At 43.4% G+C, this 13132-nt stretch overlaps 1 protein-coding gene across 1 annotated transcript in view; it reads left to right on the top strand.

The window, feature by feature from the left end:
• FGGY (FGGY carbohydrate kinase domain containing) overlaps nt 1-13132 on the top strand; it is a 433297-nt gene that overhangs the window by 309660 nt on the left and 110505 nt on the right. The window contains exon 11 of the mRNA XM_082264806.1: nt 12726-12873. Within this exon, the coding sequence (XP_082120932.1) occupies nt 12726-12873 (148 nt within the window). The remainder of the gene's footprint in view (nt 1-12725; nt 12874-13132) is intronic.

Here is a 13132-nt window from a genome sequence, read left to right as displayed (position 1 = left end):
AAAAGTAGATAAATGGATGAGAATGTTGTAAGCAATCCGAGATCAAAAGATGTGGCCGATGCATTTCGGCGGTGCACAAATCCGCCTTCCTCAGGGCTAACTGTGGCTCAGGAAATCAATCTTCCACTTTGTCTATAGCTTGCTGGTTGGGTAATTTCCATCTAATTTTTCCAGATTTAAAAGTGGATAAATGGATGAGAATGTTGTAAGCAATCCAAGATCAAAAGATGTGGCCGATGCGTTTCGGCTGTGCACAATTCCACCTTCCTCAGGGCTAACGGTGACTTGGGGAAATCAGTCTTTCACTTCGTCTATAGCTTGCTGGTTGGGTAATCTCCATCAAACAGCAAGCTATCTAATTTCCATCTAATTTTTTTCAGATTTAGGAGTAGATAAAAGGATGAGAGTGTTATTTGCAACGAGATATCAAAAGATGTTTCCAACACGTTTCGGCAGTGCACAAATCTGCCTTCCTCAGGGCTAACGGTGACTCGGGAAATCAGTCTTCCACTTTGTCTATAGCTTTTTTCCAGATTTAAGAGTAGATAAAAGGATGAGAGTGTTATTCGTAACGAGAGAGCAAAAGATGTGGCCAATGCGTTTCGATGGTGCACGAATCCGCCTTCCTCAGGGCTAACGGTGACTCGGGGAATCAATCTTCCACTTTGTCTATAGTTTGCTGGTTGGGTTTAAGATTTAAGAGTAGATGAAAGGATGATAACGTTACACGCAATCAGAGATCAAAAGATGTGGCCAACGCGTTTCGGCGGTGCACAAATCCGCCTTCCTCAGGGCTAACAGTGACTCTGGGAAATCAATCTTCCACTCTGTCTGTAGCTTGCTGGTTGGGTAATCTCCATCTAATTTTTCCAGATTTAAGAGTAGATAAAAGGATGAGAGTATTATTCACAACGAGAGATCCAAAGATGTGGCAAACGCGTTTCGGCGGTGCACAAATCCGCCTTCCTCAGGGCTAACAGTGACTCTGGGAAATCAATCGTCCACTTTGTCTGTAGCTTGCTGGTTGGGTAATCTCCATCTAATTTTTCCAGATTTAAGAGTAGATAAAAGGATGATAACATTATACGCAATCAGACATCAAAAGATGTGGCCAACGCGTTTCGGCGGTGCACAAATCCGACCTTCATCAGGGATAACAGTGGCCACTCTCCATCTATTATTTCAGATTTTAAGGCTGGTTCACACCACAAACACGAACTCTAGATCCGTTCCAGGATTTTTGTCTGCATTCGCGTTTTTAATGTTTGTAACGCGCTCTAGTGTGTTTACGGATGCACTCCAGATGCTTTTTTTCTTATTTTTTCCTGTTTTTTTCACTGTACTGGGACCTGGTGTGTTTTACCGCATTCCGGTTCAGTAAAAATGCAGCATGTTCCTTTTTTTTTTTTTTTTTCTGGAACTGACCGCACTGCTCAGTATCTCATTGGAAACCATATAACCTACTTTCCATGCGTTTTTTGATGCAGAAAAAAAATGCACTGGACTGCATGTGGTGTAAACTGGCCCTAAGACTGCATTTACACCTCAGCGTTTTGAATCGCAAGCAGATTTGCTGCGATTCTGCCAACGATTTTTCAAAGTGCTGAGGTGTGAATGACGAATCAGAGAACGCACATTTGGGATGCCATTATTTTAAATGGCATCTAAAATCGTGGTGCGGTTCTGCCGCGATTGTTGTGTGATAAATCGCACTGCAATCGCAGCAACCCACATCGCATGAAGCATGTCACTCAATGTCACCCAAAAGTAGCTCCTGAACTTTTTGGCACCAAGCTTCAGGTGAATGGCAAATTAATGGCATCAAATGAATGGCATCTCAAATGTGCGTTCTGCGATTTGTCATTCACACCTTGCCGCTTTGAAATCATGAGCAGAATTGCAGCAAATCTGTCCGAGATTCAAAACACCAAGGTGTGAATGCAGCCTAGTGTTTCTAAAGCCTTGCTTCTTACCTCCTCTGTGCAGTTGGTTTTGCACAGAACAGACCCGATCCTCCTCTTCTCAGGTCCCCCGCCGGTGCTTCTGTCCCCTCCCCCAAGCCGAGTACCCCCAAAAAGCAAGCTGCTTGCTCAGGGGAAACTTGTGCATGGGACACACAGAGCATGGCTCAGTCCCGCCCCACTCTCACCTCATTGGCTGTAAATGACAGCCACTGGCTGCCGCTGCTGTGTCTCGACCAACCAGGGGAGAGAGAGAGTCCCAGGAGTGCTCTCGTGCACATTGCTGGATCGGGACCGAGCTCATATAAGTATGGGGGGGCTGCGGTGGGAACTGCATCCTGAAGGTTTTTTACCTTCATACATAAAATTAGAGCGTTATTCGCAATGAGAGATCAGATGTGGCCAACATGTTTCAGCGGTACACAAAACTGCCTTCATCAGGGCTAACGGTGACCATACTCCATCTTTTGCTTCAGATTTAAGAGTTTATAAAGGGATGAGAGCATTATTCGCAATGAGAGATCAGAAAATGTGGTCAACGTGTTTCGGTGGTGCACAAATCTGCCTTCATCAGGGCTAACGGTGACCATACTCCATCTATTATTTCAGATTTAAGAGTATATAAAAGGATGAGAGCGTAATTCGCAATGAGAGATCAGATGTGGCCAACATGTTTCAGCGGTACACAAAACTGCCTTCATCAGGGCTAACGGTGACCATACTCCATCTTTTATTTCAGATTTAAGAGTATATAAAAGGATGAGAGTGTTATTCGCAATGAGAGATCAGAAAATGTGGTCAACGTGTTTCGGTGGTGCACAAATCTGCCTTCATCAGGGCTAACGGTGACCATACTCCACCTTTTATTTCAGATTTAAGGGTATATAAAGGGATGAGAGCATTATTCGCAATGAGAGATCAGAAAATGTGGTCAACGTGTTTCGGTGGTGCACAAATCCACCTTCATCAGGGCTAACGGTGATCATACTCCATCTTTTATTTCAGATTTAAGAGTATATAAAAGGATGAGAGAGTTATTCACAATGAGATATCAAAAGATGGGGCCAACGCGTTTTGGCTGTGCACAAATCCGCCTTCATCAGGGCTAACGGTGACCATACTCCATCTTTTATTTCAGATTTAAGAGTATATAAAGGGATGAGAGCATTATTCGCAATGAGAGATCAGAAAATGTGGTCAACGTGTTTCGGTGGTGCACAAATCCGCCTTCATCAGGGCTAACGGTGATCATACTCCATCTTTTATTTCAGATTTAAGGGTATATAAAAGGATGGGAGTGTTATTCGCAATGCGGGATCAGAAGATGGGGCCAACGTGTTTCAGCAGTACACAAAGCTGCCTTCATCAGGGCTAACGGTGACCATACTCCATCTTTTTATTTCAGATTTAAGAGTGTATAAAGGATGAGAGAGTTATTCACAATAAGAGATCAAAAGATGTGGCCAACGCATTTCGGCGGTGCACAAATCCACCTTCATAAGTGCTAATGGTGGCCACACACACTGTGATTTTATTATCTAAATGATAAAAACAACGTCTCTTCTGATCGAAGGCCAGTTTCACACGGGGTGGACTCCGTTTGGATCAGCAGGAAATCTGCCCACTGATCCCCTTCTGATTGGAGCAGACTGGGCAGATGACAGGTCTGTGTCCGCTCAGTTTATGCATAGTGGATACAGACGGAGACAGAGGGGGACAGATCCCCTTCGGTTTTGTTTTTACCGGATGGAGGTAGGTGGGTGTAAACCGACACAAATCCCTTTACACCAATCCATAGGGGTGAATGGAGCGTCCAATCAGGTCTTCCTTAAAAACTGTCAGGTAGACCTGTTTGTACCCTTCGTGTAAAAGAGGCCATAGACTTGGTCTTAGATTGGAATCGATCAACCAGGGCGAAAATATATTATAAAATTAATTCTTAATAGCACCCGCGCACATCTAGCAAATGCGCTTGAACCTTTTTTTTGCATGTTTCATGCACAAAGGCCAGCCCATTAAAATAATGGGCTGTTATAAAATGAAATGTGTGGCAACGCACGCAAAAAAAAAAAAGGCAATTGGACGCACCTCATGGTGTAAACGAGCCCTAAACTAGAAAAGCAGTTTATTTTCCTTCAGACTTCACGAGGGCCAATGTCAGTGTGAAAAAATAATACCCTGTTGTTTTTTTCAGTTGGCGTAATTGTGCCTCATCATTGGTGTCATTGAGAGAAACTGTGCCCCAATGTTGGTGCCATTGTGAGGAATTGTGCCCCATCATTGGTGTCATTGGGAGGAATTAAGCCCCATTGTTGGTGTCATTGGGAGAAATTAACCCCCATTGTTGGTGTCATTGAGAGAAACTTTGCCACATCGTGGGTGTCATTGTGAGGAATTGTCCCTCATCACTGGTGTCATTGGGATGAATTGTGCCCCCTCATTGGTGTTATTGGAATGAATTGTGCCCCATCACTGATGTCATTGGGCCCCATTGTTGGTGTAATTGAGAGAAACTGTGCCCCATCATTGGTGTCATTGGGAGGAATTGTGCCCTGTCACTAATGTCATTGGGCCCCATTGTTGGGGTCATTGAGAGAAACTGTGCCCCAATGTTGGTGCCATTGTGAGGAATTGTGCGCCATCGTTGGTGTCAGTGGGAGGATTTGTGCCCCATTGTCGGTGTCAGTGGGATGAATTGTCCACCATAGTTGGTACTAATGGGAGGAATTGTCCCATCATTGGTGTCAGTGGGAGGAATTGTGCCGCATCGTTGGTGTAAATGGGAGGAATTGTGCCCCATCATTGGTGTGGGAGGAATTGTGCCCTATCATTGGTGTCAGTGGGAGGAATAGTGCCCCACCATTGGTGTCAGTGGGAGGAATAGTGCCCCATCATTGGTGTCAGTGGGAGGAATTGTGCCCCATCATTGGTGTCAGTGGGAGGAATTGTGCCCTATCATTGGTGTCAGTGAGAGAAACTTTGCCACATTGTGGATGTCATTGTGAGGAATTGTCCCTCATCGCTGGTGTCATTGGGATGAATTGTGCCCCCTCATTGGTGTTTTTGGAATGAATTGTGCCCCATCACTGATGTCATTGTGCCCCATTGTTGGTGTCATTGAGAGAAACTGTGCTCCATCATTGGTGTCATTGGGAGAAATTGTGCCCTGTCACTAATGTCATTGTGCCCCATTGTTGGGGTCATTGAGAGAAACTGTGTCCCAATGTTGGTGCCATTGTGAGGAATTGTGCACCATCGTTAGTGTCAGTGGGAGGATTTGTGCCCCATTGTTGGTGTCAGTGGGATGAATTGTCCACCATAGTTGGTATTAATGGGAGGAATTGTGTCCCATTGTTGGTGTCAGTGGGAGGAATTGTGCACCATTGTTGGTATTAGTGGGAGGAATTCTGCCGCATCATTGGTGTGGGAGGAATAGTGCCCCATCATTGGTGTGGGAGGAATAGTGCCCCATCATTGGTGTCAGTGGGAGCAATTCTGCCGCATCATTGGTGTGGGAGGAATTGTGCCCTATCATTGGTGTCAGTGGGAGGAATTGTGCCCCATCATTGGTGTCAGTGGGAAGAATTGTGCCCTATCGTTGGTGTCAGTGGGAGGAATTCTGCCCCATCATTGGTGTGGGAGGAATTGTGCCCTATCATTGGTGTCAGTGGGAGGAATTGTGCCCCATCATTGGTGTCAGTGGGAGGAATTGTGCCCCGCCATTGGTGTCAGTGGGAAGAATTGTGCCCTATCGTTGGTGTCAGTGGGAGGAATAGTGCCCCCATGTTGGTATCCGTGAATTAAATAGTGCCAGATAAAAAAAGGCCAGACAAAAACAAGCACAGGGCCACGTCTGGCCCCCGGGCCGCAGTTTGGAGATGACCAGGTCATAAAGTAATTTTAGATGACCAGGTCATAAAGTAATTCCCGTCTCTGGCTTTCTTTTATCATCACATGAAATTCCACCCAAAAATAGATTTTTACCTTCTGATAGAATAATTGCGCGCTTCGCCTGTGTGCTCTCAGATCAGAGCGATCGGACAATAAACAGTCTCTATCATTTGAATTAAACTGTTTAATTTCTCTCCAGCTCCCAGCCGATGTTTAGAAGTAATAATAAACCATTCACCGACATCAGTAGAAAGGGGGAAAAAAAAAAAAATGCCGAAAGTTTAAGCAAAAAAAAAAAGAAAAACAGAAAAAAAAATTGAGGAAAAGTTTAAAGTCTTAAATTTCAAGTCCGTTCCAAGAAGGCAAAACATTGGGAATGATGTGAAGGCTGATGGGAATTAATGATTTTAATGCCTTTCAAGCGGACTCCATTGTGAATGATGGACCTTGATAGGGCGCACATGTTGCCGTCTAATTGGAAAAACATGGCGGTCAATGAGCGCATTCACAGTGTAAATATACAGCCGCGGCGGGGGTCAGATGTGGCAGGGGGAAAGCTCATGCCGGAGCCCCCTCCAGGGGTTTCATTAGTGTGCGCCTGTGTGTACGCGGGCCCCTAAATGAATATTACGGCTTCACTTTAAATGAGAAAATGGACCATCATTCGTCATTAGGCTGTAATCGGGGGTCTTCCCTTTAAATGGCCATACATAGAGGGCAGCTTAGGTTTCCTGCTTCAACTTTTTAGGGCCCATTTACATTTTTGTGGTGCGTTAATGCGCATGCCTTAATGCCCGTTATGTCCCATGGTAACCCCTTCCCACCAACGTAACACATATATGCGGCCTCACTGGACTGGGCTTCTTTCCGTAGGGCGGAATATATGCATGTCTGTCTTTGTGCTGGGAGCGCGGTGCACAAAAGAGTGGCTTAACCGCACTAAGGATCGGGACCCAGATCTCCGTGATTGCTGTGATAGCCTCTGATTGGCTGTTACAGTGATCAGTCACTGTGAAGCCCGCCCCCATGTTTTCTCTCTGTGAATTGAGTGGAGAGATACACTTTCTTTGCAGAGAAAAAAAAAAAGGTGTGTGTAAATAAATAATAATAAAAAATAAAATTAAAAAATATCTAGATCACGGTTTGATATAGGTCAATGCCAGGGTTAGTGTTTGGGTGAAGTAACAGTTAAAGGTCAGGGTCAGGCTCCATTCACACTGCCGCGACTTGTCAGCCTGACAAGTCGCGGTCCGTCGCGGTCCGTTGACTGCTACAGGACCCGTTCTAATAGGAGCGACACAAGTGGCTCCGACTTAGAAAAAGGGTCCTGTACTACTTCAGGGCGAACTTGGAGCGACTTGCATAGACATTCATTATATGAAGTCCGTGCAAGTCGCGCCGAAGTCGCGGTGCACGGGACTTTTACAGGTCGCCCCCGAAGTAGTACAGAGTCGTGCCGCTGCAGTGTGAATGCGAGCTTAAAGGTTATGGTCAGTATAATTTATGCAGGATTTTTTTTTTTAAAGCATTTTTAAAAATAAGTATTAGTGTCAGTCAGTGTCAGTGTGTTTTAAGTAGAATTAAAAAAAAAAAAAAAAAGCGAAATGCGTACTATTGTTTTTGAGGAGTACATACAACAACTAATTTACACATATGTGGTATCGCTGCGATCAATTTATTTTGAGTTGTCCCTTGGTGGTAGGTTTTGGTAGTAACTAGAAATATACAACTACATTTAAATACATTTTTTTTTTTCAATTAGTTTTTCAAAAAAAAAATAAAAAATTTAATTTAGTATCATTGTCAGTCAGTGTCGGTGTGTTTTAAGTAGAATTAAAAAAAAAAAAAAAAAAACGAAATGTGCACTATTGTTTTTAAAAAGAACATACACTACAACAACTAACATACACATATGTGGTATCTCTGAGATCATTTTTTTTGAGTTGTCCCTTGGTGGTAGGTTTTGGTAGTAACAAGAAATATACAACTACATTTAAATAAAATTATTTTTTTTTAATACGTTTTTTTAAAAAAAAAATTAATTAGTATCAGTGTCAGTCGGTGTCAGTGTGTTTTAAGTAGAATAAAAGAAAAAAAAAAGCGAAATGCGCACTATTGTTTTTGACTACTGTACATACAACAACTAACATACACATATGTGGTATCGCTGCAATCAATTTATTTTGAGTTGTCCCTTGGTGGTAGGTTTTGGTAGTAACAAGAAATATACAGCTAAATTTAAATAAATTTTTTTTTTTTTAATTATTTAAAAAAAAAAAATTTAATTAGTATCAGTGTCAGTGTGTTTTAGGTAGAATTTAAAAAAAAAAAGAAAAAAAAAGCGAAATGCGCACTATTATTTTTAAGGAGTACTTACAACAACTAACATACGCATATGTGGTATCGCTGAGATCATTTTTTTTGAGTTGTCCCTTGGTGGTAGGTTTTGGTAGTAACAAGAAATATACAACTAAATTTAAATAAAATGATTTTTTTTTTTTAATACGTTTTTAAAAAAAAAAATTTAATTAATATCAGTGTCAGTGTGTTTTAAGTAGAATTAAAAGAAAAAAAAAGCTAAATGCGCACTATTGTTTTTGACTACTGTACATACAACAATTAACATACACATATGTGGTATCGCTGCAATCAATTTATTTTGAGTTGTCCCTTGGTGGTAGGTTTTGGTAGTAACTAGAAATATACAACTAAATTTTAATAAAATTATTATTTTTTTTAATTATTTAAAAAAAAAAAATAATTAGTATCAGTGTCAGTGTGTTTTAGGTAGAATTAAAAAAAAAAAAAGAAAAAAAAAGCGAAATGCGCACTATTGTTTTTAAGGAGTACTTACAACAACTAACATACACATATGTGGTATCGCTGAGATCGATTTTTTTTTAGCTGTCCCTTGGTGGTAGGTTTTGGTAGTAACAAGAAAAATACAGCTACATTTAAATAAAATTTTTTTTTTTTAATTCGTTTTTTAAAAAAAATAATTTAAATTAGTATCAGTGTGTTTTAAGGAGAATTTTTAAAAAAAGTGAAATGCGCACTATTGTTTTTAAAGGAGTACATACAACTACTAACATAAATACTAACATAAACATACTATATGTGGTATTGCTGCAATCATTTTTTTTGAGTTGTCCCTTGGTGGTAGGTTTTGGTAGTAACAAGAAATAAACAGCTAAATTTAAATAAAATTATTATTTTTTTTATTTTTTTATTTTTAAAAACATTTTTTTAAATTAGTATCAGTGTCAGTGTGTTTTAGGGAGAATTAAAAAAAAAAAAAGCAAAATGCGCACTATTGTTTTTGAGGTGTACATACAACAACTAACATATACATATGTGGTATCACTCCGATTAATTTTTTTTTTTTGAGTTGTCCCTTGGTGGTAGGTTTTGGAAGTAGCAAAAAATATACAGGTACATTTAAATAAAATATTTTTTTTCTTTTAAATTAGTTTTTAAAAAAATGTTTTTAAATTAGTATCAGTGTCAGTCGGTGTCGGTGTGTTTTAAGTAGAATTACATAAAAAAAAAAAAAGCGAAATGCGCACTATTGTTTTTGACTACTGTACATACAACAACTAACATACACATATGTGGTATCGCTGTGATCAATTTATTTTGAGTTGTCCCTTGGTGGTAGGTTTTGGTAGTAGTAAGAAATATACAACTAAATTTAAATAATTTTTTTTTTTTTAATTCGTTTTTAAAAAAGAAATTAATTAGTATCAGTGTCAGTCAGTGTGTTTTAGGTAGAATTAAAAAAAAAAGCTAAATGTGCACTATTGTTTTTAAGGAGTACATGTTAGTTGTTGTATGTCAATAACAGCAAATGAGCCAATGAGGAGAGAGGGGGTGGGGCAGAGCCACGGCTCTATGTAAATGGACACAGTGCAGAGGCTCAGGAGTGAGCCTGCTTGGGTGCCCCAGAGCAGGCTGTTTGCTCTTGGGGCACATAGCAGAAAGGAAGGGCCAGGAGCACCAGCGGGGGACCCGAGAAGAGGAGAGTCTGGGCTGTTCTGTGCAAAACCACTACACAGAGCAGGTAAGTATAACATGTTTGTCATTTTTTTTAAAAAAATTGCCTTTAATATCTATTGGAAGTTCCGTACACAGCTATGTGCTATTAGGGCCCATTCACATGGGTGCGGGGAACTGTGCACCGTAGGTTGCAACCGGGGCTGCTCATACATCCCTGTTTGAAAGTCAATAAAAGCAAGCTGTCACTCCCACCAAATCAGAGCCCAGCCAACCTCGGTCAGTGCATTCCCCGGAAAGCAGCTGCAGGTGACATGGGGCCAGCGTGCATGTGACCTCATTGACCCTCTCCTTTGTTACATGCCCCTTTGGGGTGAGGAATGTCCTGACATTTTTTTTTTGGGGGGGATAGGGTACCTTTTTTTGACAGATAGTTGCTCTCACCTCTCTCAAGAATGACGTCCACTTGAGCCCACTTTGCCCGCAGCCTCCTGGGACACTTCACATGTTCCAGGAGGCTGCACAGGAACAGTCTCATTTTGCCACGCATGTGCAGCGAAAAGCTGGGAAGTCACAGCCAGCTCTCAAATCCAAGATGGCAGCATGGGCGAATGATGTCCACATGAGCTCGCACCCTTCTGGGACACGTCATATGTCCCAAGAGGCTGCAGGACCAGTCTCACTGTGGCACCCATGTGCAACGAAAAGCCGGGAAGTCACAGCCAGCTCTCAATTCCAAGATGGCAGCATGGGTGAATGATGTCCATATGAGCTTTCACCCTTTTGGGACATACTTTATCATATGTCCCAAGATGCTGCAGGACCAGCCTAACTGTGGCAGCCATGTGCAGCAGGGAGTGGGGGAGTCATAGCCAGCTCTCAAATCCAGGATGGCGGCACAGGAGAATGATGTCCAACTGAGACCACAGTCTTCTGGGACACGTCACATGTTCAAGGAGGCTACATGACCATTCTCACTGTGGCACCCATGAGCAGCGGAAAACGGGAAGTTACAGCCAGCTCTCAAAACCAAGATGGCGGCACAGGAGAATGATGTCTACATGAGCCCGCACACTCCTAGGACACATCACACATCCCAGGAGGCTTCAGGTCCAGTCTCACTGTGCCACCCTTGTGAAGCAGGAAGCCAGTATGTCACAACCAGCTCTCAAATCCAAAATGGTAGCACGCGAGACTGATGTCCACATGAGCCTGCACCCTCCTGGAACACATCACATGCTCCAAGAGGCTGCAGGGCCAGTCTCACTGTGCAGCGGAAAATGGGAAAGTCACAGTTAGCTCTCAAATATAAGATGGTGGCATGGGAGAATGATGTCCACATGAGCCTGCACCCTCCTGGAACATGTCACATGCTCCAAGAGGCTGCAGGGCCAATCTCATTGTGCCACCCATGTGCAGCGGAAAGCGAGGAAGTCACAGTCAGCTCTCAAATACAAGATGGTGGCATGGGAGAATGACGTCCACATGAGCCTGCACCCTCCTGGAACATGTCACATGCTCCAAGAGGCTGCAGGGCCAATCTCATTGTGCCACCCATGTGCAGCGGTAAGCGGGGAAGTCACAGTCAGCTCTCAAATACAAGATGGTGGCATGGGAGAATGACATCCACATGAGCCTGCACCATCCTGGAACACGTCACATGCTCCAAGAGGCTGCAGAGCCAGTCTCACTGTGCCACCCATGTGCAGCGGTAAGCGGGGAAGTCACAGTCAGCTCTCAAATACAAGATGGTGGCATGGGAGAATGACGTCCACATGAGCCTGCACCATCCTGGAACATGTCACATGCTCCAAGAGGCTGCAGGGCCAGTCTCACTGTGCCACCCATGTGCAGCGGAAAGCAGGGAAGTCACAGTCAGCTCTCAAATGCAAGATGGTGGCATGGGAGAATGACGTCCACATGAGCCTGCACCTTCCTGGAACACGTCACATGCTCCAAGAGGCTGTATGGCCAATATCATTGTGCCACCCATGTGCAGTGGAAAGCGGGGAAGTCACAGACAGCTCTCAAATACAAGATGGTGGCATGGGAGAATGACGTCCACATGAGCCTGCACCCTCCTTGAACACGTCACATGCTCCAAGAGGCTGCAGGGCCAGTCTCACTGTGCCACTCGTGTGCAGCAGGAAGCCAGTAACTCACAGCCAGCTCTCAAATCCAATATGGCGGCACGGGAAATTGGAGTCCACATGGGCCGACACCTGCCGTGTTTAATAAATGTGGAATCTATACTGCACTTAGATGGCGCTGTCCTTCTCTTGTTTTCTTTCTCCCTGCCCACAGCCTTCTGGGACACGTTATTCCAGGAGGCTGCAGGGCCAGTCTCGCTGTGCCATGCGTATGCAGCGGGAAGCCAGGAAGTCACAGCCAGCTCTCAAATTCAACATAGCACCAGGGACCCGCAGCGAAGAGAAGAACCGGTTGCAGGAATGCAGAACTGGACTCCTTGGACTGGTAAGTACAGGAAATGTAGCTGCTGACTTGTAATGTTTAACAAAATGGGTGAAGTTCCTCTCTAAGTCAAATATTTTTTTACACATAGATCCAAAAAAAAAACTGTAATACGATTATTGATCGGTTCAGGCAATATTACCTTTTATTGGGAGCAGCAGACAAAGTTTACATAAGATAATTATTTTTGCGTCTCGCCGATGCCCCCCCCCCCCCCTTTCCCTCCTCTCTCGCCCCGACCTTTCCGATGGCTAATTGCAGTCGCCGGCGTTCAGTTAATGGCTGTGGAAAATAAGTCAGACGCGCAGAAAGGTCTGATTAACCTTGTTATGTTTTCCGTCCTCCTCGCAGATGTACAAATGTTTACACTGCGCTGTATAAAGTTTAATGTTCACGCTGTGTTCGCAGCGGCCAGCACGTGTACGCATATTTGAACCACCACCTGGACCAGATGAGGGCGACCCGACCAGAGAGGATCCTCGGAGCCGACTTACACGTTTGGCCGGATTTTCATGGGAACAGGTCACCTCTCGCTGACGTCACCCTGAAGGGGATGGTAAGAAATTCGCTGCAACATTGTAACACAATTGGTAGCCGGGTGGTTACCAGGGATGGTATTGGCACCCAATGCAAACGGCATCCACCATTGACAAATCAGGTCTCTCTGTAACTATTGCTGTTAAACATGGAGTCAATATGCATAAAAAGGGGTTTGTGGGACTTTAAATGAGGCACATGAGAACATGCACCTCCATCCCTAAATCTAAGAATAAAAAAAGGGGGGGGGGGGTTTGGGACTTTATGAGGCATATGAC

Source organism: Pelophylax lessonae (assembly GCF_965119305.1).
Source record: "Pelophylax lessonae genome assembly, chromosome: 8".
In the NCBI taxonomy this organism is placed as follows: domain Eukaryota; kingdom Metazoa; phylum Chordata; class Amphibia; order Anura; family Ranidae; genus Pelophylax; species Pelophylax lessonae.
Note: the sequence above shows the minus strand (reverse complement) of the source record. Positions and strands in the feature narration are given on the sequence as shown.